The sequence below is a fragment of the Fundulus heteroclitus genome, chromosome 10 (genome assembly GCF_011125445.2).
Source record: "Fundulus heteroclitus isolate FHET01 chromosome 10, MU-UCD_Fhet_4.1, whole genome shotgun sequence".
Classification (NCBI taxonomy): Eukaryota; Metazoa; Chordata; class Actinopteri; order Cyprinodontiformes; family Fundulidae; genus Fundulus; species Fundulus heteroclitus.
In genome coordinates this window covers 19,885,173-19,912,711 of record NC_046370.1, presented here as the reverse complement: position 1 = coordinate 19,912,711, position 27,539 = coordinate 19,885,173, and the positions used below count along the sequence as shown (strand labels likewise).

The following is a 27,539-nucleotide window of genomic DNA, read 5'->3' as shown; positions in this document are numbered from 1 at the left end:
CATAGGCCACTCTGAAAGGTGCAGTTTTATCACACAGCACAATGCCACAGATGTCGCAAGATCTGAGAGAGCGTGCAATTGGCATGCTGACAGCAAAATGTCAACCAGAGCTGTTGCTCGTGTATTGAATGTTCATTTCTCTACCATAAGCCGTCTCCAAAGTCATTTCAGAGAATTTGGCAGTACATCCAACCAGCCTCGCATACAGCAGACCACGTGTAACCACACCAGCCCAGGACCTCCACATCCAGCATGTTCACCTCTAAGATCGTCTGAGACCAGCCACTCGGACAGCTGCTGAAACAATCGGCTTACATAACCAAAGAATTTCTGCACAAACTGCCAGAAATCGTCTCAGGGAAGCTCATCTGCATGCTCATCGTCCTCATCGGGGTCTCCACCTGACTCCAGTTCGTCATAACTGACTTGAGTGGGCAAATGCTCACATTCGCTGGCGTCTGGCACGTTGGAGAGGTGTTCTCTTCACAGATGAATCCCGGTTTACACTGTTCAGGGCAGATGGCAAACAGCGTGTGTGGCGTTGTGTGGGTGAGCGGTTTTCTGATGTCAATGTTGTGGATTGATTGGCCCATAGTGGCGGTGGGGTTATGGCATGGTCAGGCATCTGTTATGGACGAAGAACGCAGGTGCATTTTATTGATGGAATTTTGAATGCACAGAGACACAGTGACGAGATCCTGAGGCCCATTGTTGTGCCATACATCCAAGAACATCACCTCATGTTGCAGGAGTATAATGCACGGCCCCATGTTGCAAGGATCTGTACACAGTTCTTGGAAGCTAAAAATGTCCCAGTTCCTGCATGGCCGGCATACTCACCAGACATGAGCATGTTTGGGATGCTCTGGATCGGCATATACGACAGCATGTACCAGTTCCTGCCAGCAACATCGAGTGATTGAAACTGCTAACAATCAATCAGAGCCAGACATTCATCTTGGCTCTGATTGGTCGTTTCTGTCTGAGAGTGGCATATTTCTGCAAACAGCAGTAGAACCACTGGCAGGAGCCAGAGGAGCTTTATTTTCCCACATACTGTGTCATATTTTACAGTCAGGACATCATGACAGATTTAACAAACATGCAAAAAGTAAATTTATACATGAGTTACATGCTAGAGCTTTAAATCCCCCTGTATTTGATCAGTTTTCAGTCATAGTAGCCCTTCATATTCTTTTTTTTTTTTTTACATTTTATTTACATATAAACTCTAATTTTTTTCCTCTTTTCAACAAAAAACAGATCCTTAAAAAAATTCTGAAACTAAAAGCTAATATTTTTTAAACAAAGGCGTTTTTTTTTTGGCTGAGAAATCCATGGCAGATGTTCAATGAAGTTTATTCATCAAAATTATTTATTTTACAAATAAGACAACTTCAATTTTCCACCACAATTAATACGTCTAGAAGCACCACAGTGTTGACCAGATATATGAAAGAATCATCATATTCATTAGCAAGTAATGCTCTACTTTGATATATTTCTAACAACTCTAAGTTTTTACCATGAAAGAATACAAATTGTAAGATGTAGATATTTATAAAAAAAATATGTTATTGTTTTCCAACATATCAATTTAATTCTTGTCATTTATATCACATCAATACATAAAAAAACATTCCTAGGAACGCTAACATTTTAAAAACAATGCTACAAGGTAAAATTTAAGAAAAAGGTAACTTTGTGGTGGTGGGGCTGATTACTGCCAAAAAAAAAAAAAAAAAAAAAAGAAAATAAACAGTCTGGTTTCTGGTTGAACTGTGTTCAGGGTGTAGTTTTCCCTGACAGATATGATTTCAAACAGAAGACATTGTGACCATGTTGATGAGAGTGTGATGGATTCATGGAAATATTACAACGACTACCAGTAATATAAATAACTTTAATGCTGAAGTTAATCTGTTAATTTTGAGCTTCATTTGCAGAACATTGCGTCATGTGGGTGAACTTGATGGAATTGACACAGTACGTCCACGCGCATGGAGGTATTGGTCAAGCTAATAACAGCTAGCACGTTAGCTATTTAGATACGGTGGGGGAAACCCTGTACTTACTACAGCTAATTTGTGTATTGTGAGTAGACATGTGTGTTTTTAGACCTCCAGAATGAGAAAATCCTTTACCACAAACACTACAGGTAAATGGTTTCTCACCTGTGTGAACACGCATGTGGGTTTTCAGAATCTCTTTTTGTGAAAATCCTTTACTGCAAACACTACAAATAAATGGTTTCTCACCCGTGTGAACACGCATGTGACGCTTTAGACTCTCTTTTAATGAAAAACCTTGACTACAAACACTACAAATAAACGGTTTCTCACCTGTGTGAATGCGTATGTGACTCTTTAGATCCCATTTACGTGAAAATCCTTGACCGCAAACACTACAAATAAATGGTTTCTCGCCCGTGTGAATGCGCATGTGAGTTTTCAGGCTCTGTTTTTGTGAAAATCCTTTAGTGCAAACACTACAGATAAATGGTTTCTCGCCGGTGTGAACACGGATGTGAGATTTCAGGCTCTCTTTTAGTTTAAATCCTTTACTGCAAACACTACAAATAAACGGTTTCTCACCTGTGTGAACACACATGTGACGTTTTAGGTCCCCATTTTTTGAAAATGCTTGACTGCAAACACTACAAATAAATGGTTTTTCACCAGTGTGAATGCGCATGTGAGTTTTCAGGCTCTCTTTTTGTGAAAATCCTTTACTACAAACACTACAAACAAACGGTTTCTCTCTTGTGTGAACATGCATGTGAATCTTTAAACTTTGTAGTCGTGAAAAACCTTTGCTACAAATGGAACAAATAAATGGTTTTTCTCCTGTGTGAAATTGCATATGACTTTTTAAACTATTTTTGTGTAAAAACCTTTTACTACAAATACCACAAAAAAATGGTTTCTCTCCATTGTGCTTCCACATGTGCTTCTTAAGCCTTTCCTTTGTCTTAAATCCTGTGCCACAAATATCACAGGGAAAAGGGTTCTCTACTGAATGGAGTTTCATGTGAATTTTAAGATTTGTCTTTGCATGAAACCTTTTACAGCAAACATCACAGGCAAATGGTTTCTCTCCAGTGTGGACTCTCATATGTGTCCGAAGGTAACCCTTTTGTCTAAATGCTTTACCACAAAGATCACAGCTATGTTTCACTTTTCCAGTGTGAACCATCATGTGTAATTCAAGGGAATACTTACGTTTAAATCTTTTGTCACAAACAGTGCAACCAAATGGTTTCTCTTCAGATTTTACTCCAATTTGAGATGTAACTTTGGAACACAGTTTAGATGTTTTACTACTTCTTGGAACAATCATCTTGGTTTGATGAGAAAAACAAATTGGATCTGTGTTCCTGTCTGATTCTGGTCCTACATAGTCCTCACCATCAGGTTCAGTTTTCATTCGTTCAGTTGAGCTGCTGGTTCGAGCGTCTGTCTCTCTGTTGTCTTCAGTTTTGAGGTGATGAAGCTGTGATAACCGAGGATTCTCTTCATCCTCAATCTTCACAGTAAACTGCTCTTCCTCTTGACTAATCCACTGTGCCTCTTCTTCCACCTTTATGTGGGGGAGTTCTGGGTCATGCTGGTCTAAACTGGGTCTCCATTCATGGGGAACCTCTTCTTTTATCACCAAAACCTGATGGACTGGAGGCATTAAAACATTAATGACTGCATATAAACAATTTCAATGATTAAACAATTTAGATACAAAAAGGTTTGCATACGTTTGCTTAAAACATAAAACTATATGACATAAATATTCATAATGACAGTTAGGATTGAGAATCTAATTTAGATTTTGCTTTATATACTTTAAAATGTTAATCACCATATAAGAACGCTGAAAAGAAATATTCCACTTAGCCAAGCAGCAAGAAAAAATATTCTTTGCCACAGACTAAATCAATACCAGTGCAAACAGAAAACATTACAGTGTGGATAAATATATAAAATAGAGTTGTAGTTGACTGAAGATAAATATATTTTTGTTTCACATAAGAATGTGTTTAATCTTGACAATGTCAAGTCTTACGTCCCTGAATAAATTGTGTTTCTAGGATAATTCAATTTAGTTCTTCTATATCCTAACTCCATATTTTACATGTAAACAATTTTCTGAATGGCTAAAGAGTAACTATTCACAAGGTTGAAGTCATTATGCATTTAAAGTTCTCTTACCTTGCAATTTTTGTAAATGAAAAATGAAATTTCAAATAGGAGGATATAAACTGGACTGGACTTTTTGTTAAAGGTGCTATGTGACCCCAGGGAACATGTTTTTTTTCCCTGCCTTACTACAGTAAAATTTGCACATCGACTATAGTAGGTGGCAGTGTGGCGCTCTCATCGACAGAGTGCACGCAGGGAATATTCTCTCTATGGTGTTAGTGTAGTTTTTTTTAGGGTGAACAAACGATGAAGCGACACCATGAAAAAAATATTTAACAGGGATTAAAAGAAAGGCGGGGAGAAAACGAGATAATGAGACAAACGACAGTCCCCTAAAACCTAGGACTAGGAAATATGACAAAGCGCTTGGCTTCACTGTGACTATAGTGGGAAACGAGGAAATTAGGGTGTCTAAAAATGTTAATAGCGGTCAGCTTGAAACCAAATAAATTAAGCCGTCACTTAAAGACATTACACCCCAATATACTGATACGTTGCTTGAATCTTTCAACGAAAATGTGACAATGATCATCAGAGTGACATGTGCTGGAGATTAACATGTTATTGTGACAAGGTGTGAGGCGATTGCTTTAATTGCTGTAAACGGTCAAACACACCTGTGCATAATGCTGCGCGGTGGACGTATTGCCATGGTTAGAAGGAAACGCAGCATCAGGGATTAAATAATTGCTGGCCGATGATGATGATTGGCCAATATACTGCTTTAGACTCCAAGGATTGCATTATGCTATAATCTGACTTGCTACACCACCTTCTCGGGTGCTGAAAGGCCGCTCTCCAATCCCCAGGACGCAGTACGCGTAGCATTCACCCCCATGCAGCTCTCTGCAACCATCAACGTCCTAAAATGCTTTTTGCAGTTTTTTTTGTTTTGTTTTTGTTTATGTTTTGTTTTTTGGGGGGGGTCGTAGATAAAATACGTTTGCTCGTACAGCATGTGGTGTCCGGTCAGACAGCAAGCAGCCAGAGTTTATTTTATCAATTCTACACAAACAAATGTGTGTCACTTACTGAGATCTTTGTCGTCTCGTTTCTGTTCCAGTTCTGATGCGGATGCTGCGGGTATGGAGGACACCGAAGTGAGTCCTCCAGGCTCCTCTGCTTCAACCTTCATAATCTCAGACATCCTCTGTATCCTCTCTTGGGATTCTCCTTTCCACAATCTGTGTTTGCAACCTTCACATGCTCTAGTAGATCGAGTTTACAGTCATATAACCTGTATCTCCTACTTTTCTGCTGCCTGAAACTGAAATCAGACACAAATCAACATCTAAGAGCTAACAGGGCATGTAAACAGCAGCAGAGCAGAAGCGACGCTGCAGAGCAGAGAGTCTGGTACCTCGGTCAGCAGCTCTGTGTCCTCTCTGGAACTGTTCCCAGTCTCTCGGTCCTCAGCTGGACAGCAAGGTTAGAGGAGGTGTCCACAGAGGATGGAGTCTTCCTCACACAGGCTGATCAATACGTAAAAAGTCTCTATTGTTAGCAGCTTTAGCTCCACGGAGGCTATAGTCCAGATTACTGATGAAGGCTAATTACATTATTTGCAGCAAAACTGGTTTCGAAATAATCAGAGGTTCAAACCAGACTTATAAAAGTGACACCTTCACGCACACTGTCGACTGAGGTCTGACAGATCACTTACAGACCCGTCTAAAGTAAAAAAGGAGTGAACTGGTGCAGGGGGACGCTTGCTTCCAGGGAAGGTTGCAAGTTCTCCGGTTTGAATCTCACAGACAACGTGAGTAAGATTAAATGCAGAGGACGGCTTTCTTTGAAACGAACTGGAATGACAAAGATAATTATTATGATGCTAAAAATACTTTTAAGACGTTTAGGGAGACGTCTGGCTACAGACACCGCGTTTAGAGGAGCTCCGCAAGAAACGGAAGTGAAACATCGGATGTACATATGTTTTGGAGCAGAAACCATAGACATGAAGGCTAAACCACGCATTTGCTACCGAGGCGCAGGAATTGGGGCCGCCATTTTGAAGTGGTCACTTGTCCTACTTGGCTATAGCAAAATAATAGAAGATGCCTTTGCACACTGCGGGATATTTTGGTTCAAATCGAAGGATTGTTGACATCAAGTCTCTGTGGATAACTTTTCTCAGGTTAGATGAACATAGATGAACATAGTATTGTATCAAAAACATGATACCTCTGATGTCTCATAAATAGCAAAACATCTGACAGGAATAGTTTTCAAAGCTGACTCACAATTTCAGAAGCTTTCATGCATTATCAACAGAATGCATCAAAATAGAGCTGATCTCTCTCTCTCTCTCTCTCTCTCTCTCTCTCTCTCTCTCTCTCTCTCTCTCTCTCTCTCTCTCTCTCTCTCTCTCTCTATATATATATATATATATATATATATATATATATATATATATATGCATACATACCTAAGAAAACAAGATTTTTTTCACATCTTTTAAGTGTATACAATCCCAAATTCCTGTTTTTGTCTTGAAGATGTGAGAAAGAAGTGGGAAGTCTCTTGAAGGAGATTGTGTTTCACTGTGAGTGATTCATCCATGCTCTAGGTAGCATTTTAAGGAGGATGATTGTGATAGGACAGGTCAGATTGTCTGATATCTCAGTCATCAAACACAGATTTGTATTTATAATTTTGTATTATTAATATGAAAGGATGGAAGCTCAGTCTGCTGGACATGAAAATTAGCTTGGTGAAGATGCGTAGCTTATTCAGGTAAAACATGATACAATACTGGATTAGTGAAATTTCTAGGGGCTAATTTGTGATCTTTAATAGAAAAGACGTACTTGAGTAACTCTTTGAGCAAAATTTACTTTTAGGAGTAGTATTGCTGCACTGTACTTTTTACTTTTACTTGAGTAATATTATTACTTTGTTATTTAATGTTATTTTCTATCTGGTGAGCTCATTGACTCATCTGGAGGTCAAATGAACGTACAGAAAACAGTAGATATTGACGTTGGAAATACTTTGCAGTGTTCTATACTGTAAATACATTGCTTTCAAGTTTCATGTTGGAAAAAAATATTTTAAAAAGTGTTTCTTTTGTCGTTAGTGTATCTTTTGTCTTTAAACTACCAGAATTTCAACATACTTTACAGTTTTGTCTGTCCGATTACATTATTTTTAAATATTAAATTGTTAGATGTTATGATTAGTTACTCAATACTTGAGTAGCCTTCTTACTGCGGCTTGGCATGGAGGTGATCAGCCTGTGGTTCTGCTGAGGTGTAATAGACCACTAGGTTGCTATAAAAGCTGCTTGAATTGAAAAAGTCTCAAATTTTTTTCACATCTTTTAAGTGTATACAATCCCAAATTCCTGTTTTTGTCTTGAAGATGTGAGAAAGAAGTGGGAAGTCTCTTGAAGGAGATTGTGTTTCACTGTGAGTGATTCATCCATGCTCTAGGTAGCATTTTAAGGAGGATGATTGTGATAGGACAGGTCAGATTGTCTGATATCTCAGTCATCAAACACAGATTTGTATTTATAATTTTGTATTATTAATATGAAAGGATGGAAGCTCAGTCTGCTGGACATGAAAATTAGCTTGGTGAAGATGCGTAGCTTATTCAGGTAAAACATGATACAATACTGGATTAGTGAAATTTCTAGGGGCTAATTTGTGATCTTTAATAGAAAAGACGTTTTTTGAATCATCAATGGAGAACCTAATGTTTCAGCTGTCTGAAGTATCCTGTTCCCCTCTCAAAACATGGGAACAAATTAATCTAGCAAACTTTTTACTGTTTATTCCTCTTATCATAACTCCTGTGAGTTATGAGACACATTTGCTGTATATTACAGAGACATGTGTGCCTTACTGAGAGGACAAGCAAATAATTCACCCTTTCTGTAGAATTGATAACCTTAGTCCTTCTAGTATACGTAAGATTTTCTTTGACTTATACAAAACAAATGTTAAACAACAAAGACAAAGTCAACAAAACCAAGACCAATCTTTATTTTTAAATGTCCCTTACTGATGTCAAGCCGAAGGCTGTTCATTGCCTTTTTTGTGACAGGAAAATTGATGGGGTTCTTGAACAATATCATATATAGAGATATAGAAATGAGAAGATAGGATATAGAATATAAGAATATAGACACAGAGAGACAGATATTAATAGAGAGCGATAGAGATAGAGAGTGCATATATATACATATATATACATACATATACAGAGAGAGAGTTACATGTACTTGAGTAACTCTTTGAGCAAAATTTACTTTTAGGGGTAGTATTACTGCACTGTACTTTTTACTTTTACTTGAGTAATATTATTACTGAAGTAATATTATTATTAATATTATTACTGAGCTTCCAATACTTGAGTAATATTATTACTCAAGTATTGCTACTTTTACTTGAGTAAAATGTCTGATTACTCTGATTACCATGAATAAGGAACATACTAGTTTTAATCATAGGCTGTGCAGTGGGTAGCGCTGTTGCTTTTCAGCAAGAAGGTCCTGGATTCGAGTCTGACGCTGGGTCTTTCTGCATGGAGTTTGCATGTTCTCCCTGTACATGACTGTTAGGTTAATTGGCCTCTCTAAATTCTCCTTAGGTGTGAGTGTGTGCGTGAAAGGTGTTGGTCCTGTCTGTCTCTGTGTTGCCCTGCACGTCCAGGGTGTACCCTGCCTTTCGCCCATTGAATGCCAGAGATAGGCACCAGCAACCCTCGCGACCCGACAAAGGACAAGCTTGACGGAAAATGGATGGATAGTTTTAATCAAATATGCACCAGAGAGACAAAAATCTAGAGTTTATGTTAAAGTGAAACTTCTTATTTGTACTCAAGCTTTGTTATTTAATGTTATTTTCTATCTGGTGAGCTCATTGACTCATCTGGAGGTCAAATGAACGTACAGAAAACAGTAATTGTCGTTGGAAATACTTTGCAGTGTTCTAACATACTGTAAATACATTGCTTTCAAGTTTCATGTTGGAAAAAAATTTTTAAAAAGTGTTTCTTTTGTCTTTAGTGTATCTTTTGTCTTTAAACTACCAGAATTTCAACATACTTTTTTGCCTGTCCGATTACATTATTTTTAAATATTAAATTGTTAGATGTTATGATTAGTTACTCAATACTTGAGTAGCCTTCTTACTGCGGCTTGGCATGGAGGTGATCAGCCTGTGGTTCTGCTGAGGTGTAATAGACCACTAGGTTGCTATAAAACCTGCTTGAATTGAAAAAGTCTCAAACACCTAAGACGAAACCATGGAAGATGTTCAGTCAAGTTTATTTATTAAAATGAATTACAAATAAAACAACTCAAAATGTTTCACCACAACAAATATGTCTGACAGAATTGCTACATGGTTGTTCATTAGCAGATGTCAATTCAGCTCAGTAGTGTGGGGATCATCATGAAGCTGGACATTTGTACTTGTAGATTCAAGCTACTCATCCTACATTTGACCCCCAGATGGCCTTAAAGGCGATTGTGTTGAAAAGCTTTATGTAATGTACCCTCATTGTCAACACAAGCTTGAAATACGATTGAGCTTAATCTGATCATAATATTCTGATTGGCTTGTTTACATGACACATTTTTATTCCGATCGACCCTTTATTCCAGTTACTTTTGTCCATGTAAACGTAGCTAACGAACGACAAATAATGCGCTGCTATGATATACCTCTTACAACTTAGTTTTTCACCATGAAAGAATCCAAATGAGAAGACATAGATATTTAAATACTAAAAATGTTTGTTATTACTGTTGTGCAATCAAGCCATGAAGAAAAATCAGACTTTTACACGCACCAAGGAACTGCCCCCTCAGCAGGGTGCCGTTGCTACGAAGCCAAGCTACACCAGACTTATCTTCGTTTTTGCCTGTGAACGCTTGAGGAGAGAGTCCACGCTTGGGGGGACCAGCCACCGATGGGGGCCGCATTGGGCTCAAAGACTCACAAGCATCTGTAGGGTCGACAACGCTAAATAAAGTCTGCTTTCTGTGAAGCTAACATCAAATCAAATCAGTTGTGGTCTGTCTTAGTTGTCCAGGAAAAAAGAAAGCTGACCTGGGAGCCGAGCCACTATCCAAGAGGAGAGCAGAAACCCCAAGCTGCAATCCCCTTTCAGAGGCCTGAGACCCGCATGAAGGACCAGAGCCGCCTCCTAACAGCCACGTGTCGTGCCGCATAGCCACCTATAATTGATCAGACAACCAGCTTTCCTTGAATAATTCACTGACAACCGGATGCCCGTCGCCACAACCAGAGACAACTGGAGAGGTTTGGCAAAGAAATAAACAGGGAAAGTTTAGAATGGTTTACTTAATGGGTTTTCACAGTGTTTTTAAAGCTTGACTGAGCAAACAGGCATAGCTCCCGCTAGCTATTTTGAAACCATGCTATGCTAATGTAGTATGAGTGCGTTTACAGTTATAACAAACTCTATTTCCATAAGGGTTTATAGATTGATGGGATATTAATGTTTGTGCTCACTACGACCAAAATAGAGCTTAAGGCCTTTTAAAATTAGCGCCAAATGTCCGTTAGCATAATGCTATTAGCTTCCCGGGATCATTCGTGCTACCACGCAGTTACGGTACATTTTAAACATAAGGTTTGTTTTAGTTTCGCTCTGCCATAGTTCGATAGTGCTATGCACATTATTACCACATTTATATGGAACATTAATGTTGATTTAATGGTGTTTTGTATAACTTTAGGATTAACCCATTTAGTGACCCATCGCTACAGTGACCCCTAGCTTCCTAGAGGAATAATCGCATTAATAAAATAAAGTGTCCTGTAGGTTACTGATTTTACTGAGCAAATCATTCTTTAAAATGTTATTTTCTTAAATAATGTTTTGTTTAACTCAGGATTTTCATTGTGAATGGGTTGAAACACATACCAAATGTTATTCTAAATTAGTTAAGATAATTTGATCTCACAAAATAAGGAAACTTCGCATAAAGAAACAAAGAAACCAAAACTACCTTAAACAACTAAAATTAAAGTTTTTCCCTCAGAAGCTCGCTTATCCCCTGCAAAATTGTAAAATCCACAAGAAAAATCAGCAAATGAGTCAATACCCTGCCTGTATTAGATGTTAAACTAATCTATAAGGACATTGTTTTGTTGCAGGAGTCCTGACAATATTCATGAAATATTGTAAACAAACATTACTCTGATTCAGGCAACTTTCCGTGGTTTTAGCGGAAATCTGTTTGGCATCCAAACTAAAACAAAATTAAGCTTTATGGCACAGAAATAGCAATGATGGCCAAAACGAAAGGAATGATACGATTGCACTGATTTATGATCTGAACTGGATGATTTTGTGCTTCATATACTCAACCCAGGTTATTTAACATGTGCCTTTTCTCTTTTTGGGTAATAACCCAACAGCCTTATTTTGGCAAAGCTATGTAATGGAGACTCTGTGGCTTTGATTAACTTTGGTTCTTTAACTTAGATCTGCCGTGAACCAGGATTCACTGAATCATTCTGATGACGATCAACTATTTTATTTTGTCTTTTGTTTCTTTTGTGTGTACATAGTTCCTTAGCTTCTTTTATCTTAATTTTGCTTAGTAGTTTTAATTAAGTTTCACTAGCCTAGTAGAGAGGATTTGTTGATTGAAATATAGGGTTAATTCAGATAAACAGCATTCTATAGTGGTGTTCTCTGGATGTTAATTTTATTTCTGTTAATAAATTCTTGAACTTGAAGATGTTGTCACTCCTTTATTCTATATGTGTGTAGGGTTTGCTGTTAAAAGAATGCCAGTGCTCGAATCACCCTTTCAACTATTGTCCTAATATCAGCTGTTTGGGCTGATATTCACCAGACAATACCTAACAGACTGAGAATTATTTACTAAACACTAAATAACTTGCATGCGTAATGGCACAACACAAGAGACTTGAGAACAACACAGAGAGATGGTGTGCGACATCATACCATAGTCCATCTAAAAGCATACAATCAAATCTTAACAAAACTATTTTTTATTATATTTAAAATAATGCAATTTTTCTTATTGCTCCTTTAAGGAGCAATAAGAAAAAATTTATATCAGGTTAAAATTACATATCAGGTTTCATGAATCGACAAATGATTTTAACGAATATTAACGAGGCAAACCCAAAGACCTACTTTCATTTATTGCTTGGATTTGTTGAAAAATACATGAAAGGAATACATTGAAAAAAATAATTGCATTAAATCACAATATTTAAGGTAAAAAGCTATTAGATTATTATCCAACATTTTTCAGCCCTACTTGCCATAACCTGGCCTAGTTGTGTAAACTGATTAAAGGCGTAATGGATGACTTTTTCAGAAATGTAGGAAAGAAATGCCCAAGTCACTTTTTGAATAACTGCATGTGCTAGAGCATCCAACCTGCTCTTTTGCTTTTTTCCCCATGAAAGAATCTTCCAATTACACACTGGTCTTATTTCTTTTCTTTCGAGGCCTTCCTTTTCTCCTCAAACTTGTAAGAGGTTTTTGCCTCTTGGAGTGCACATGCGCAGTAAGAGGAAACTAGCAAGGAAGGTGCACAGACATTGGTGTTTGGTGAGTACATCTCAATGATTTCCATATCGGACAACCAATGGATAAGAAGATACCCCTTAATTCAAAGCTGAAAGAAAATCATGCACTATACATTGATAGTACAAAGAATTGACATGTTTTTTTTTCCTATCATCTAACCCTGGTCTACTGTCATAATAATCATTAGTTGCAGCCCTCATGACCATTTATGTTTCTGAAGAACTCCATGATGTGACAATACTTTACAGGAGACATTCTCTTGAAAGGATTTTCATGTGACGTTCAAGATTACAGTTGTGTTTAAATCTGTTTTTAGACATCACAACTAAACGGCCTCTCTTCAGTGTGAAGACTCAAGTATCCTTCCAATGATATTGCCTTTACAAAACATTTTCCACACTCACTACAGCTAGTTTGTGCCGTGTGAAGAGCCATGTGTGTTCTCCTTTAATACAAACATGACAATAAAATATTTTTTCCCTGATTGACAATATATGTGATGCTTTAGACTGTTTTAGTTGAAATCAAACGTCACAAACAAATTATTTCTCACACGTATGACTGTGCATGTGACTTTTTAGAGCCGCTTTTCGTGAAAATCCTTGACCGCAAACGCTACAAATAAATGATTTCTCACCCCTGTGAACACGCATGTGACATTTTAGATCCCCTTTTCGTGAAAACCCTTTTCTGCAAATGCTACAAATAAATGGTTTCTTGCCCGTGTGAACGCTTATGTGAGCTTTCAGGCTTTCTCTTTGTGTAAATCCTTTACTACAAACACTACAAATAAATGGTTTCTCGCCTGTGTGAACACGCACGTGACGCTTTAGACTTTCTTTTATTGAAAATCCTTTACTGCATACACTACAAATAAACGGTTTCTCCCCTGTGTGGAAATGAATATGACGCTTTAAATCCCCTTTTCGTGAAAATCCTTGACTGCAAACACTACAAATAAACGGTTTCTCCCCTGTGTGAATACGCATGTGACTCTTTAGATCCCCATTGCGTGAAAATCCTTGACTGCAAACACTGCAAATATATGGTTTCTCCCCCGTGTGAACATGCAAATGAATTTTTAGACTATGTTTGTGTAAAAACCTTTTAGTACAAATACCACAAACAAATGGTCTCTCTCCATTGTGCTTCCATATGTGCTGTTCGAGTCTAGTCTTTATCTTAAATCCTGCACCACAAAGTTCACAGGAAAAAGGATTCTCTACTGAATGGAGTTTCATGTGATTTTTAAGGGTTCTTGTTGCATAAAATCTTTTAAAGCAAACATCACAGGCAAATGGTTTCTCTCCAGTGTGGACTCTCATATGTGTCTGAAGGTAACTCTTTACTCTAAATGTTTTACCACAAAGATCACAGCTATGTTTCACATTTCCAGTGTGAACTATCATGTGTAATCTGACAGGATCCTTATGCTTAAACCTTTTGTCACAAACAGTGCAACCAAATGGTTTCTCTTCAGCTTCTACTCTATTCTGAGATGTAACTTTGGAGCACAGTTTAGCTGTTTTACCTCTGGAGCACAGTTTAGATATTTTACCTCTTTTTGGAACAATCATCTTGGTTTGATAAGAAACACAAACTGGATCTAAATTCGTATCCGGTTCTGGTCCTCCACAGTACTCTCCATCAGGCTCTGTTTCCATATGTTCAGTTGAGCTGCTGGTTGGAGCTTCAGTTTTTCTGTTGTCTTCAGTTTTGAGGTGATGAAGCTCTGATAACTGGGGTTTCTTTTCATGCTTCATTTTCACAGTAAGCTGTTCTTCCTCCAGACTAATCCACTGTTCCTCTTCTTCCAATTTTATGTGGGGGGATTCTGGGTCCTGCTGGTCCAAACTGGAGCTCCAGTCATGAAGAACCTCTTCTTTTATCACCAAAACATGATGGAGACATAAAAAAATACTTACTATTTGAAAACAAATTGGTGATTAAATTATCTTAGCTCAAATCTAAAATAAATCTGGAAACATTAACTACTGATAGTTAATTATGATTGAGAATCTTAATCATATGCCATTTTATTAAAAAAATGAGAAAGTGGTAATTGACCACCATATCAAAAAGCTAAAAATAAATATTCCACATGGGAAAGTGGTTTATTTTTCTTTGCCACAGAATAAATCAATACCAATGCAAATAGAAAACATTACAATGTGGATAAATATCTAAAATAAAGCTGTAGTTTATTGAAGTTAAAAAATACATAGTTTCATATAAAAAGGTTCATAATCTAGACAAGTGGGGTTCTCAAGCTTTTTGGGGCCAGGCCCCTCGACTTATGTATGATATGTGATATATCAATATTAGGCCGTATATAGCGGTCCAAAACAGAGGGCTTATCAAGACTAATTTATACTTGTCATTAAATTTTTACTTTCAAAGAGTCGATAAAGTTGTCCAATTCTATGACATTTAATTTTCCCAGGTGAAATAAAACTCACTACATACGCTTATCACAACTAGTAAAAGATTATGAAAATGGAGGGTTAAACGCTTTCGAGTTTGAGTCTATTATAGCAGCTTTTAGAGTCAAGTGGCTAAAAGAGTGTATTTCCCAGTCTCAATTTATATGGTACCATATTCCAAATAAAATATTTAATAAGGTTGGAGGGTTAGAATTTTTTTTGCTCAAATGTGATTTTGAAATTTCCAAGATATCTTTAAATTTATCACATTTTTATAAGCTTTTTATAAGCTTTTTATAAGCATTAGCATTAGATTTTGGGAAGTTGCTTTTCAACCACAATTTTTCTCCTCAAACTCAGTCCTGTGGAACAACAGGGTCATAACAGTTAACAAGAAATCTTTGTTTACACCTGATTACTATGGAAACGGCATATGTTTTATTTATGATTTGTTGCATACAGATGGAGTGTTGCATTCTTATGATGACTTCATAAAGAGGTACAAGGTAAAGATTTCATGTAATGATTATATCAAGGTCTGTAACGCAATTCCTACATCTTTGCTTAAACTTGTACAAAACACTATGCAGTTTTCATCTATCAACACACGCTTGCTCTCATTGACGATTGAAAATATTCCATTACAAGACAGAAAATGTAATAACAAGTTTGTCACTCTAGCCTTAAAAAATATTCTTTTTTTTTTTTTTGCAATTTTAATTGTTAGACAATAATGTTAGACAAGACCTAGAAAACACATTCAAAAAGAAGTATTTTTCTTTCTATGTGAAATATGCAATTCCACCAAAAATAAACGAAACCCACTTCAAAATGATATGTAGTATATAAACCCTGTTTATGTATATAAACCCTGTGGGAGATTTCCTACACAGAAGATTTAAGTTGGACACTGATCCATGTATCTTTTGTTCCTTGGAAAAAGAAACAGCAGTTCACCTGTTTTATAGCTGTCAATATCTTGGTGTTTTCTGGTCTCATAGTTGAATCTCACTCAAAATCACTGATATACCTTCCTTCACATCTAAGGACGTTGTTGATTTCATAGACAACCTGGATGGATATTTCTAATGTCATTAATCTTGTGATCATTTTGAGTCAACACTTTATTCATACATGCAAATGGAAGAAATGCTACTCATTTGCTTACTTGTTAAATATTTTAAGACACCAAAGCACATTTCACTTTTTCTGCTTTTTTTGTCACTCTTTATGTACAATTGCTCACTATATTATCTCTGATTGTAAGAACTAGTTTCATCAAATGTACTTCCTTGATTTGTTTTGTACATTGTTTGTTATTTTTTCAAAAAAGAGAAAAAAACTCAAGCTGTCACTCCTTTCGACTCGAGAGGAGTGACAGCTATCTATCTATGTGACATCACTTATTAGTTATTCTTATGCTGGGCTGTTATGTGTTTCTTTGTGATCTGGTTTAGGTTTTAGCGTCTTTCTTTTAAACATAATAACCAGATTTAAGCATCACCATTGTTTTAAAATTGAAGTTTCCTTTGCTGTTGATTATGTAGGCAGGCTTTTGATGGACTGCTGCAATGATTGCTGGGATATTTGTCCTTACATTTACAATTCTGATATGTCCCCAACTACAGATCTTTACTAACCAACTTTATTTTATCGATTCTACACAAACAAATGTGTGTCACTTACTGAGATCCTTGTCCTCTTGTTTTTGCTCCAGTTCTGATGAGGATGCTGCAGGCATGGGAGACACCAAACTGAGGCTCCCAGGGTCCTCTGCTTCAACCTTCATCATCTCAGACATCCTCTGTAAACCTGGGGTTCTCCTTTTCACAATCTTTGTTTGCTGCCTTCTCATGTTCTAGTAGATCAAGGTTACAGTCATATAACCTGTATTTTATGATTTTCTGCTGCCTGAAACTGGAATCAGACACAAATCAGCATCTGATGAGATAAAATGTAATACCAGAAAATGTAAATCATTGCAGAGCTGAAGCGATGCTGCAGAGCAGAGAGTCTGATACCTTGGTCAGCAGCTCTGTGTCCTCTCTGGAACTGTCCCCAGTCTCTCGGTCCTCAGCTGGACAACAAGGTTAGAGGAGGTGTCCACAGAGGATGGAGTCTGTCCCGCACAGTCTGATCAACTCGGAGTCTGGAATCGTCTTGTAGCTCTAAACCATTCAATGTTCAATGCTTTAGCTCCATGGAGGCCATTCGTCGAGACTATGAAAACGAATTACATTTATTTATGTATTTATTGCAGCAAAGAGGGTCTAGAAATAATCGGAGGTTCAATATAGACTTACAAAGAAACTTCCTCACATATACTGTCAACTGAAGTCTGAATTACAGACCTGTTTAATGCGAGCAGGAACGTTCTAGCGGGTAAATGGAGGAGTTTGTGTCCAGGGTAGGCTGCAAGTTCCCCGGTTTAAGTCCCCTACACCGCCTGAGAAAGGGATGGGTTAAATGCAGAGGACCGATTTCAATGGAATATGAAAAATTGCAACGAAAATAAAAGATAATTAATGTAATGAAAAAAAATATTTTTGAAACGTCTTCAAGCGTCTGTCTGCAGTGCAGATGCACCGGAAGTGCATCAACTTTGGAGCGGAAACGCAGTCGTTTTTTTTTTTTTGTTTTTTGTTTTTTAGGTAATTTTAACGTAAACTACAGAAGCCGTAGTAATCAAACACGCTGTGCCGTATTTAAATAAACATGTGACTTATTACCAAAATTTCAATAAACACAATAAATTAAACATCCAAATATAAATGTCGTACTACTACTGCTCCCCCTGCTGCTTCGGAGCCAGACGGCACTCCTGATACCTGAAGGAAAACCGCAGACAACTTAATAAACAACTTCAGCACTACGTCCACATTTTGATGTCAAATAACATTGATTGTTACATACAAGTTTTAAAAATAAAACATGAAAAAAATTATAAAAATTATAATTAACTTTATTGATCAGAACATTAATTACATGTTCAAGTAGGAATCTCCACTTTGCATTCTTACAAAAAAGAGAAAATAACAGTTATATACAGGAGATCAGCTTAACTTGTGCAAGGCAAAGGAAAATAAATTAACAGGCATTTATAATAAAACCAATGGAAGTAAACAAAACCAATCTCCAAAAGTATAAATACATATAACATATGTAGGTTTTAAAATCAACAATTAACAGAGACAGACCCATTTCAGCAACGAGACAATTCCTTGCATCATGTTAACTTTAGTATTTTGACAAGTCAAAGCACCAGAAATTGTGACACGTCACTACTATTTGTCGGCTATGATGAATTGAAGATTTTGAGTTCGTTTTTGAAACCTATTAATGAAGGTTTTTGATAGATAGATAGATAGATAGATAGATAGATAGATAGATAGATAGATAGATAGATAGATAGATAGATAGATAGATAGATAGATAGATAGATAGATAGATAGATAGATAGATAGATAGATAGACAGACAGACAGACAGACAGACAGACAGACAGACAGACAGACAGACAGACAGACAGACAGACAGACAGACAGACAGACAGACAGACAGACAGACAGACAGACAGACAGACAGACAGACAGACAGACAGACAGACAGACAGACAGACAGACAGACAGACAGACAGACAGACAGACAGACAGACAGACAGACAGATAGATAGATAGATAGATAGATAGATAGATAGATAGACAGACAATAAATGAACACAAATAGAAATTAAATATGTAAATATGGACTTGTTCCTTGACCTTTCATGAGGTCAACAGTAAGAACTCTAACTTGAGGAGGAAAGGAGCTTCAAATTGCTGTGCTGATCTCAGACAGCCTTTGCTGAAGAAGAAACGTCTATTGGGAGAGAACTCTTTAGCCAAAGCAGAACTGTGTCAGTAGTTGCCATTATAAGTGCTGTCCGAATAGTGCAGTGAGTAGAGAAGAGGTAGGAAAGAGTGCCCTTACCAGTGCTAAGGAGTTTTAAGGAATCCCACAATCCTTTGCGTCACATGATGTATAAGAACAGCCCACAGGAATTTAATAAAAAATGTCCAGAGAGAAGTCAGCGTGCACACTTGTAAGTAGCATCATTTACCTTGTCACATATTACATGACTTGATGGTAATCCATGTGGATCATAGGCCTTTGGCCATCTCCGCCTTTGTGTCTACAGCAAAATTATAGTATCATTTTCGACTGTCCAAAATCAGAACAGCGCAGCTCCTTTCCAACACACAATAGTATTCTTACTGTTGGGCTCATGAAAGATCAATAAACAGGAAGTAGGAGCTATAATTCGACATTTTCAGATATAGCCTTTTACTCATATGCAATATTACATGATGGAAACGCACAAGGTTGATGAGTCAAATCCACGATTATAGCCTTCTGAAAAAGAACTGCAAAACACGCAAATTTAGACAAATGCAGCAAATAGATTATACAATTATACATTATACATTATACAAACCAAAAACATTTAAAGGTGTGTACACTTATACAGACTTTCTAGTTCCAACAGTAACCGGTCCAATTGCTTTTTATTGTCTTCTTAAACAGAGTTGACATGCTGGCAATAATTTTGTTTTATTATTCTTTTTTTTTCCAATTTTATGAATAGGTTTTGATTTTAACAGAAAATGGTGTATATTACACATTACATGCAAAATAGAAGATGTGTACCGTATTTTTCGAACTATAAAGTGCATCTTATATCTTCTCAAAAATTTATTGTGCGTCTTATCTGGTGCGCCTTATATATGATTACCGTTGTGCTTAATGACTGCTTTTATGTGGTTCAATGCGCTCAAAAACCTGTTAAAATGTGTAAGTACGCCTTTGGTTAGCAACAAATCGCTCCGCTCAGTGGAGTATAAAAGTTACATTTATTTTGTCTTTATGTAAGAAACACAGCGGTGTAGTCTAACTACTCTGTCCCCTTAACAGAGAAGGATAGCTCTCCCTTTCAGGAGAGAGATGTGTACACGGAGGGGCGGAGTGATATTACATACTTTGGAAGAATATTTAATGCACCTTATAATCCGGTGTAGGCTATAGTCCGAAAAATATGGTATTACATAAACAACAGAGTTACATTTTCAAGGTAACCATATGTACATATAAATCAAATATCATCACAACTGGCAATTTTATTGTTTCCTTAGATTTAAAACTTTTGTTCTATGGAAATGTTCATACATTTCCATGAGGTGGGCTGTGCTGATAAGTCATTTCACCCAAAGTATTGCGGGATTCCTTATAACTCCTTAGTGCCGGCAAGGGACCTCGCATTGCTAAAGGAGTTTGACTGCCAATAGGCCACCCTGGGGACATGCTCACACCTCACCAGGTGACTTTAGCCCAAACGTGTCAGTTATTCCAAATTTCCAGCGGATTAGTGCCAGTTTCATGCACAAACACCAGACCCATGGATTAATCAAAAACTAGTAATAAAAATAATTCACAATAAAAAAAAATGACATGTTTTTTTTGTCATATCACTTATCCTTGGTCTACTGTCATAATAATCATGATTCGCAGCCCTCATGACCATTTATATCTTTCTCTGAATGGATTTTCATGTGACGTTCAAGATTACACTTGTGTTTAAATCTACTTTTACAGACATCGCAACCAAATGGCCGCTTCTCAGAGTGAAGACTAGCGTGTCGTTCCAATGATATTGCCTTTACAAAACATTTTCCACACTCACTACAGCTAAATTGTGCTGCGTGAAGAGCCATGTGTGTTTTCAGTCTTCCAGAGTTGGACAATCCTTTACCACAAACATGACAATTAAATGGTTTATCCCCTTTGTGCAAAAGCAAGTGACGCTTTAGATTCTGTTTAAGTGAAAATCTTTTACTGCAAATATCACAAATAAATGGTTTCTCACCCGTGTGCACGCGCATGTGACTCTTTAGAGCCCCATTTCGTGAAAATCCTTGACTGCAAACACTACAAATAAACGGTTTCTCTCCTGTATGAATGCGCACGTGACTCTTTAGAATCCCTTTTCGTGAAAATCCTTGACTGCAAACACTACAAATAAACGGTTTCTCACCCGTGTGAACACGCATGTGATGCTTTAGATTCCCTTTTCGTGCAAATCCTTGACTGCAAACACTACAAATAAATGGTTTCTCACCAGTGTGAACACGCATGTGACACTTTAGGTCCCCTTTACGTGAAAATCCTTGACTACAAACACTACAAATAAATGGCTTCTCACCTGTATGCACTTGAATGTGACACTTTAGGTCCCCTTTTCGTGAAAATGTTTGACTGCAAACATTACAAGTTAACAGTTTCTCAACCGAGTGCACTCGCATATGACACTTTAGATCCCCTTTTCGTGAAAAACCTCGATTGCAAACACTACAAATAAACGGTTTCTTGCCTGTGTGAACGCTTATGTGAGTTTTCAGGCTCTCTTTTTGTGAAAATACTTGACTGCAAACACTACATATAAATGCTTTCTTGTCCATGTGAACACGCATGTGACGCTTTAGACTCTCTTTTACAGAAAATCCCTTATTGCAAACACTACAAATAAACGGTTTCTCCCCTGTGTGAACACGCATGTGACGCTTTAGATCTCCATTTTGTGAAAATCCTTGACTGCAAACGCCACAAATAAACGGTTTCTCTCCCGTATGAACATGCAAATGAATTTTTAGACTGTGTTTGTGTAAAAACCTTTTACTACAAATACCACAAACAAATGGTTTCTCTCCATTGTGCCTCCACATGTGCTTCTTAAGCCTTTTCTTTGTCTTAAATCCTGTGCCACAAATATCACAGGAAAAAGGATTCTCTACTGAATGGAGTTTCATGTGATTTTTAAGGTTTTCCTTTACGTGAAACCTTTTACTGCAAACATCACAAGCAAACGGTTTCTCTCCAGTGTGGACTCTCATATGTGTCTGAAGGTAACTCTTTCCTCGAAATGTTTTACCACAAAGATCACAGATATGTTTCATCTTTCCAGTATGAACCATCATGTGTAATTTGACAGAATTCTTATGTTTAAAGTTTTTGTCACAAACATTGGAACCAAATGGTTTCTCTTCAGCTTTTACTCCAATCAGAGATGTAACTTTGGAACACAGTGAACCTGTTTCATAGTTTTTACCTCTTTTTTTAACAATCCTATTGGTTTGATGATAAAAACATACTGAATTTGGGTTCCTGTCAGGTTCCGCTCCACCACAGTCCTGTCCATCAGTTTCCATCTGTTCAGTTGAGTTGCTGGTTGAGGCTTCAGTCTCTCTGTTGTTTTCAGTTTTGAGGTGATGAAGCTCTGATAACTGAGGTTTCTCTTCATCCTTGCTCTTCACAATAAGCTGCTCTTCCTCCTGACATATCAGCAGTTCCTTTACTTCCACTTTTATGTGGGGGGGTTCTGGGTCCAGCTGGTCCACATTGGGGCTACAGTCATGGGGAACTTCTTCTTTTATCACTAAAACATGATGGACTGGAGACATTGAAACATGAATTACTGTGCTTGTAAACAATTTTAATGATTAATTAATCCCTTTGCTTAAATCCAAAATAAAATTAAAAACATTAAATATTAATAGTTACAGTTATGATTGAGTATCATATTTATATTTTACCTTAAAAAGAGAAAGTGTTAATTGAACACCATATAAGGAAGCTAAAAATAAATATTCCACATCGCCAAGCAGCTAGTTTTTTTTCTTTGCCACAGAATAAATCAAAACCAGTGCAAACAGAAAACATTACATTGTGGATAAACATCTAAAATAAAATTGAAGATGTTTGAAGTTAAAAGGAAGGTGCTTAATCTAGACAGTGTCAAGTCTTAAGGGCCTGACATAAATACATTTTGTTTATTGCTTTTAATTTATCATCAAAAATCCTAAAAGAGTAAAATGACAAACAGATTTCTTAGTTTCCCAAGGAACATCTTTTGTGCCATCATCTTATTTGCATATTTGTTCACACATTTGGGACCCAGGCTGTAGGAGAGGTTTTGCCAAGACAAAAAAGGCATTGAAACCAGAGATTAAATGTGTCTGGAATGGAATGGAAAAATGACATTTATAAAATGATTTATTCATTTTAACAAATTGCCTGAATCAATACAACATAAAACAAACTGCACCAAAAAGACATATCAGAGGCACAAGTTGAATAAGTGACTGAAGCTGTGTGTGAATCAAATTCTGAGAATAATTTTAGTGCAAAAAAAGCAGTACTTTAAAAACCATGTTTATATGACGAGGCAGCAGCTGCTGTGTTGTGCTTGTGAAACAGTGCTGAGGGGAGTATGAACCCTAAATTGTTTGTACTCTGCTTGTCCAAACATCTGGGAAACTCAAGATTTCTCTGGTTAAATGTAACGTAATTTCAGAAAAGCCCAGTTAAGCCGGGCTCAGATGCAGCTCAAACTGTACGACGAAACCGCGGAGGGTTTAAAAGTTCACTGCTCACGATATCTGTTCCTGAACTGTACGGCCCGACGCTCTGATGCGACCTGACTGCTCACACTGTACGTCTAAAAACTACACGTCCGACTCAGCACCGTAGAGAGATGCCGCTTGTAGGACTCATCTATCCGGAAGCCAGACGTAAACAGTAGAAGAAGAAAATATTTAACAGTGACCATTGACAGAACTGTCAATGGTCACTGTTAAATGTGAGGCTCACTAAAACGAAACATGCTGCCTTGGCAATTCCAAGTGTTGCTCATCCGTGGTTTGACTCCATGTCACACGTACCGCCGCCATGCTTCTCTCCACACCTATGTTTTCGTCTGAGAAGAAGAAGAAGAAGAAAAATTCCCTTGTTTGCACATGTGCAGTGCGCGAGCAGGGCCGGATTATCCATAAGGGCCAGTGAGCCAGTGCCCAGGGGCACCACATGACCCATGCTTTAAAAATATATTTTTCATAAATTGTTATATTATTTACTTGAAATTGTTGAAAGACCATGCATTATTCGTTTTGTGAACACTGATGTCACAATAATAATAAATGATAAATATATCAAGATTAGGCTACATGATCTATCACTCCCCCTCCCCAATCTGTCATAGTTGAGCTGGTCCACAAGTACGTGCAAATGTATCGTCTTTTTTAACGCTACAGAAAATTAATCCATTACAGAAATCCCCTTGATTATGTCTGATGTTTTTGACCGGAGGACAGCACGGGTAAGGGGGGGGGGGCTTTGAGGTATAGTGCTCCAGGGGCACCACATTGTCTTAATACGGGCCTGGCGAGAGGTTGGAGGAAATCAGCTCATAGACTCTCGTAGCTCTGCTGACGAAACTCCCTCGTTACCCCCTGTATACTACACAACGCAAGGATGCAGCTGAAACCCGGCCAGATCTAAAAACACCTTTGCACGACTGAAGAATCGGCCCAAATAGGGCAAAAAAATAAATAAAATAATAGTACAGTATATGCCCAGCTTTAGGTTTTTATGCTTGGCTGTTATGCGTTTCTCAGTGGTTTGTTTAATGTTTCCAGCTCCCTGCTTTTTAACTGAAAAAAACAGATATAAGCTTCACCCCTGTTTTGCAACCAGACTAGATAAAAGCTTCTGCTCCTGGATTATGTGTGCAGGCTTTTGATGGACTGATGACTTGTCCAGAGCGTACTTTGATGGACTGCTGCAATGATTATTGGAATATTTATACATATATTTATCACTTTGATACTTGCCCCACTATAGCAGATCTTTACTAACCACCAACCAGAGTTTATTTTACTGATTCTGCATTAACAAATGTGTGTCACTTACTGAGATCTTTGTTGTCTTGTTTCTGCTCCAGTTCTGATGAGGATGCTGCCGGTATGAGGGACACCAAACTGAGTCCTCCAAGGTCGTCTGCTTCAACCTTCATCATCTGTCCACCTTTTCACAATCTCTTGTTTGCGACCTTCAGTATTAGATAAAGTTTTCAGTCATAGGCTGCATTTTCTGCTGCCTGAAACCGGAATCAGACACAAATCAACATCCGAGAGCAGAAAATTTAAACATCAGCAGAGCTGAAGTGATGCTGCAGAGCAGAGAGTCTGATACCTTGGTCAGCAGCTCTGTGTCCTCTCTGGAACTGTCCCCAGTCTCTCGGTCCTCAGCTGGACAACAAGGTTAGAGGAGGTGTCCACAGAGGATGGAGTCTGTCCCGCACAGTCTGATCAACTCGCAGTCTGGACTCGTCTTGTAGCTCTAAATCATGAACTTTTAAAGCTTCAACGTAAACAAAACAGCACTGATTAAGTCTCTGTTGCTAGCAGCTTTAGCTCCACGGAGGTTAATAGTCCAGATTACTGACTGCAAATTACTTTCAGTGCAGCAAAAAGGGTTATGAAAGTGGCATATTCAGACGGACTGTCGATTTCAGTCTGGGAACTCGATGACAGACCTGTTTTATGCAAAGCAGGAGCGAACTAGTGTTTGAAGCGAAGGGAAGGCTGCAAGTTCCCCGGTTTGAATCCCACAGAGGACCGATTTCATTGGAATGGGAAAAATTGCAATGACAATTGTGATGCTTAGAAAAACAGTTGAAGACGTTTTTCGAGAGTTTGGCCACAGAAATCGCGTTTAGAGGAGCACCGAAAGAAAAGAGGCAGATACACCGGAAGTACTTTTTGGAGCGGAAATGCCTTCAAGAGGGTTTTCAAAATAAGAAAAGTTAACTGAACTTGCAAACAGCAGAGTTCTGTCGTACTTAAAGAAAAACATCTGACATATTTACAAGATTTCCAAAGATTTAATAAAGGTTACAAATGACTAATCTTCCAAATATAAGTTTCTTATAGTTGCTACAGCTCCCCCTGCTGCGTTGGAACCAGACGGCGCTCCTGATATCTGAACAATGGACGACTTGAACATCTTCAGGGTTACATAGCCTGCCCTAAATATGTTATCATGCGAAATTAAAATTACTTACTTGTTACAGACTTGTTTTAAAACTAAAGGAGGACGAAAACATGCATCTGTTTTACTTTAGTTGTTGGATTTCCTATAACTATGGCCCTGTTAAGGCATGAACAAGTTAAAAGCTTGAACAAAATAATTGTAGTGCCTTTCAAAATGAAATGTAATCGAGGATATAAATTCATGAAACCTGTATCCAAAACCTTGTCTTATTCAAACCCTTTGTGTTGTTTCGTTGTTTTTGGTTTGTTTTGTTTTATAAGCTAACAATAGATTGCATGATTTAACAAGTGATTACTGACACATGTTTAAGGTTAAAACCCTGTGATTGATACAGAATCTGCAGCAGCATTATAGCAGAGGAAATCAATGTGAATGTCAAAGGTCACCAAGAAAAAAAATTAAATTCTATCAATCTAATCCTGCAATTTGATAACTGATAATAATTGATGCTTAAAAGTCTCCAAATGTAGCAAATTCTGAAAGAAAAATATGGAGGACCAATCCTGCCATAATTAATAATACATACAGAACTAAATAAATGACACAATAAAGTGCCTAAATGTAGCTAAACATGTACATTTGTGCGTCATTAAATGCAACAAAGTAATAAAAATAAGTCACTTATTCAATAAATTATTAGATAATCTGCTACAAATATATCTTTCTATTTCCATTTTGAACTGTCATATTTTATATCTTTATTTTGCCTGTCTGCAAAGAAGGGAACTGATATGCAGAACAATTGACATGTTAGGATTGGCAGTCCAGACAGGCTCTGTGGCCCAAAATTGACCAGGCAAGACAATAAACCAAGGCAGCACGCTTTTGAGGTCCGTACAGCTTCATCAATTGAAAGGATATTATGGGATGACTTATTAATGTAGGTCAAATATGCTTCTTCTTAGCTGAACTTATTGGACAATGGGGTACTCAGGATCTGTTACTCTGCCTCCTTAGTAACGGGTACATTTTCTTTAAAGTTCAGAGATAACTAAATTACATATTTATGTGTTCAATATTTCAGCTTAAAACAAACATTTATTTTTCTTTATTAAATTTTGAGGTTCTGTTCCCTGTGTAGAAACAGGTGAAAATATGTTGTCAAATGTCGGGTTGACAGTGACGCAGAGGTTAGGGAGTTCGTCTTGGTGGGTTGCCGGTTGGATCCCCTGCTCTGTTGTCCTTGGGCAACACCCGCATTGTCTTCTGGTGGTGGTCAGAGGGCCCGGTGGCGTAATGTACTGCAGTATGAAGTGCTTTGGGGTCGTCAGACTAGTTAAAGTATTGTACAAACCATTTACCAAATGAACATCAATAGAGGAAATGTCCACATCTATCCATTTTCTGATCTGCTTTATCCCTCATGGGGTCGCGGTGTCCACATCCATGCTCTTTAAAAATAATTATCTTTCTGTGCTAGTTACAACACTCTTTCAAAGCTTTCAAATAAAATG

At 37.6% G+C, this 27,539-nt stretch overlaps 3 protein-coding genes across 6 annotated transcripts in view; all 3 read right to left on the bottom strand.

The window, feature by feature from the left end:
- Positions 1 to 6,195, bottom strand: part of LOC110366528 (gastrula zinc finger protein XlCGF57.1-like) — a 103,751-nt gene extending 97,556 nt beyond the window's left edge. The window contains exon 1 of the mRNA XM_036142250.1: positions 5,554 to 6,195. The gene's annotated coding sequence lies outside the window, so the exon portion shown is untranslated. The remainder of the gene's footprint in view (positions 1 to 5,553) is intronic.
- LOC105939458 (gastrula zinc finger protein XlCGF57.1-like) lies at positions 1,747 to 25,807 on the bottom strand. The gene is made up of 3 exons (XM_036142270.1): positions 25,225 to 25,807; positions 24,943 to 25,129; positions 1,747 to 3,668 (listed from the first exon to the last, which is right to left on the bottom strand). Exons 2-3 carry the CDS (start codon positions 25,046 to 25,048, stop codon positions 2,041 to 2,043), a joined length of 1,734 nt encoding a protein of 577 aa, XP_035998163.1. The 5' UTR covers positions 25,049 to 25,129; positions 25,225 to 25,807; the 3' UTR covers positions 1,747 to 2,040.
- LOC105939457 (gastrula zinc finger protein XlCGF57.1-like) lies at positions 12,894 to 17,774 on the bottom strand. Of its 4 annotated transcripts, none has more exons than XM_021308156.2 (4): positions 17,518 to 17,774; positions 17,188 to 17,243; positions 16,853 to 17,083; positions 12,894 to 14,625 (listed from the first exon to the last, which is right to left on the bottom strand). In XM_021308156.2, the coding sequence occupies exons 3-4, from the start codon at positions 17,019 to 17,021 to the stop codon at positions 13,286 to 13,288; spliced, it is 1,509 nt and encodes a 502-aa protein (XP_021163831.2). In that variant the 5' UTR covers positions 17,022 to 17,083; positions 17,188 to 17,243; positions 17,518 to 17,774; the 3' UTR covers positions 12,894 to 13,285. The 4 variants fall into 4 exon arrangements, with proteins under 4 accessions (XP_021163831.2, XP_035998177.1, XP_035998175.1 ...); XM_036142284.1 differs by lacking the exon at positions 17,518 to 17,774 and having other exon boundaries at positions 12,894 to 13,600; positions 13,685 to 14,625; positions 17,188 to 17,337; XM_036142282.1 differs by lacking the exon at positions 17,518 to 17,774 and having other exon boundaries at positions 17,188 to 17,337.
- Positions 25,808 to 27,539: the final 1,732 nt, after the last annotated feature.

Excerpts from the sequence above, each read along its gene's own strand:
- LOC105939457 (XM_021308156.2), bottom strand. The coding sequence starts at position 17,021 with ATGAGAAGGCAGCAAACAAAGATTGTGAAAAGGAGAACCCCAGGTTTA. Across the intron at positions 14,626-16,852 it reads ACAAGAGGACAAGGATCTCA|AAGAGGTTCTTCATGACTGG; the intron begins GTAAGTGACACA and ends TGGTGATAAAAG.
- LOC105939458 (XM_036142270.1), bottom strand. The coding sequence starts at position 25,048 with ATGATGAAGGTTGAAGCAGACGACCTTGGAGGACTCAGTTTGGTGTCC. Across the intron at positions 3,669-24,942 it reads ACAAGACAACAAAGATCTCA|TCCATCAGGTTTTGGTGATA; the intron begins GTAAGTGACACA and ends TAATGCCTCCAG.